General features: G+C 43.4%; 1 protein-coding gene across 1 annotated transcript in view; it reads left to right on the plus strand.

The window, feature by feature from the left end:
- Nucleotides 1-1,219: 1,219 nt before the first annotated feature.
- Nucleotides 1,220-2,500, plus strand: part of LOC109476632 — a 3,639-nt gene continuing 2,358 nt past the window's right edge. Inside the window, exons 1-2 of the mRNA XM_019777636.1 lie at nucleotides 1,220-1,469; nucleotides 2,058-2,176. Of these exons, the coding sequence (XP_019633195.1) occupies nucleotides 1,223-1,469; nucleotides 2,058-2,176 (366 nt within the window). The 5' untranslated portion in view covers nucleotides 1,220-1,222. The remainder of the gene's footprint in view (nucleotides 1,470-2,057; nucleotides 2,177-2,500) is intronic.

Genomic DNA, 2,500 nt, shown 5'->3' on the forward strand with positions numbered 1-2,500 from the left:
TAATCACGTATACACACACACGCACGCATACACACCGCGACAACACGCCGTAACGCACACACACAGACACCCGCACGCACACACACACACACATAATCACACACACACGCACACACACACACTGTGACGAACTAACACACCATAGCGCACAGACACGCACGCACACACACACACAATCACATACACGCAAACAGACACACACACGCGCGCGCGCATAATCACACACACGCACATACACACCGTGACGAACAATCACACCGTAACGTACACGCACACAATCACACACAAACTGATACTGGTTCGGTTTTGCAATCTATATTTGTATAAGGTACTATTTAGGCAGAATCCAATCGCTTCGAACCCTGATTATAAGAGGAACTTTATTGCACAACAACTGTACATTACAACTGTGTCATCACCCATCTGTTTATTTTCTGCTAACATTGCTAATGTTTTATCTGAAATTGCCAGCAGTCATTGTGATCACCATGCATCTTTCTGGATGTTTGTAATCGCGCATTTCTTTTTCTTTCTGTTTCATCGTTCGTTTTATTTCTTCAGACTGATACAGAACTCAAAGACCTACAACATCTGGCGGCACGAGTTCAACATACTTCAGGCTCACGCAAACGAAATCGTCGCCAAAGTCTCGTCCTCAGCCGTTCTCGTTGATCTCGGCAGCGGAGGGTCCTCCAAAACGCGCCTGGTTATCGACGCTATACTGAAGCGACGCGGAAGACTCACGTTTGTGCCTGTAGACATGGCGAAGGGTAAGAGAACTACTAGTTATTAAAGAGCCACGTTACATTCAGAACCTTTTCCCGAACACCAGCCGATCAAATTCGATTCAATAGGATAGAATGGTAGGCGTCAGAATACTCCTTAACTTCAGTCAACAATGGTTGGCCAGTGTTTGAAGGCAATGTCTGGATAAGTTTCTGGGTGTGCGAAGGGCGCCCTTTACGCACGCTACTCGAAAAGGTTACAGTCTCACAACTGATTTGATTTATTGCTACCATTATGATTTGTCAAATGTAGGGGGAAGATCCCGGACAAAGCATGAAGGCCTTTTATGACCCCGCCCACATGTCAACGTTATGCCCATGCTCATTTTACTATACTGCTCATGCTCTTTTACTACTTGCTCAATCTGATTACTAGTATGCAAATAAAAACAAACAAATAAACAAATTGTTACAGCAATAACTGCATTTCCTCACCCATGTACATCCAGTCTGTATGTTTCACATGCACACGTACAGAGTTTATCGAGTCCTGCGGCCGGCAGCTGGAGAGGGACTACCCCGGCCTGACCGTGGAGCCGTTCGGCGGGTTGTACATGGACGGTGTGCGGCACGCCGCCGCCCGGGAGGAGGCAAAGTTGTTCCTGTTCCTCGGCAGCAGTTTCAGTAACATCCCGCTCCGTGAGCAGGGGAAGATGCTACAAGAGATCCGGGTAAACCTGAAGGGTATGCACCCTGCTTTCTTTAACATGTTCTGAAGACATGCTCCACGTTATTTGCTTCATGTCAATGTAAGCTATCGCAAACAGTATTTAATTATGTAATCTGCTTTTATATTCTGTTTGTTGTGTTTGGGAGGACAACTCGTAAAGGTGTCAATGCACCTGTTTTGTCCTCCCTTCCACTTGTATATCTTGTGGTGAATTCAAATAAACAAATAAACAAACATATAAACAGTGTAACATGAGCCTCAGCCTCTAGTTTTTAAATTGTTAATAACGATTTGTGTGTTCATTGTTGATGTTTTGATATATTTATGTCTTTTAAATGTATTCACTGAATTTTCCATGTATGATTATGTAATTCTAATGTTTGAGCCTTGGAAGATTAGCCCTGCAGAGCTAAAAGGCTTCAAAATAAATGAAATAAGTAAATTGTTTTCTTGCTGTATTTATTGAGAATGTATGTATGTAATTATAAGTGTTCATTAATGTACCAAATGACACATGAAAAGCAGGCCATAGCACTGGGTGTGATCTACTGGTAAAATAAATGTGAAAAAAAAATAACTGAGACCTTCTTCCTTTACTGTAGCTGCTGACAGGTTTGTGCTGGGGCTGGACATGAACACAGACCGGGAGACCTTGTTACAGGCGTACGGGAAACAGTGGGCACCGATATGGCGAGACAACCTCATCAACCGTTTCAATAAGGTAACTTGTTAAGAGTTAAAACTATGATCCAACACAAAAAATTCTCTCACCTAGAGGTTTCGACCATCACCCTTCATTGAACCGCGACTGGGGCCGATATCGTCTACCAGATACCTTTGACCCAGAAATGACGTCACACTTCAAAGAAGCCACGTGGCAAGCTTCACTGGGTCAGTCTACTGAGGAAGACCAGAATGACTGGTCGAAAGCTCTAAGTGAGAGAACTTTTGTGTTGGACCAAAAGTTTTAACTACCAGTACAGATGAACTTTCATGATAGAATAAGGTAACTTGCATTCTGAAACGTGGTCCATTGTTGTATTCA

Source organism: Branchiostoma belcheri, unplaced genomic scaffold (assembly GCF_001625305.1).
Source record: "Branchiostoma belcheri isolate BF01 breed outbred unplaced genomic scaffold, Haploidv18h27 scaffold384, whole genome shotgun sequence".
NCBI classification, from domain to species: Eukaryota; Metazoa; Chordata; class Leptocardii; order Amphioxiformes; family Branchiostomatidae; genus Branchiostoma; species Branchiostoma belcheri.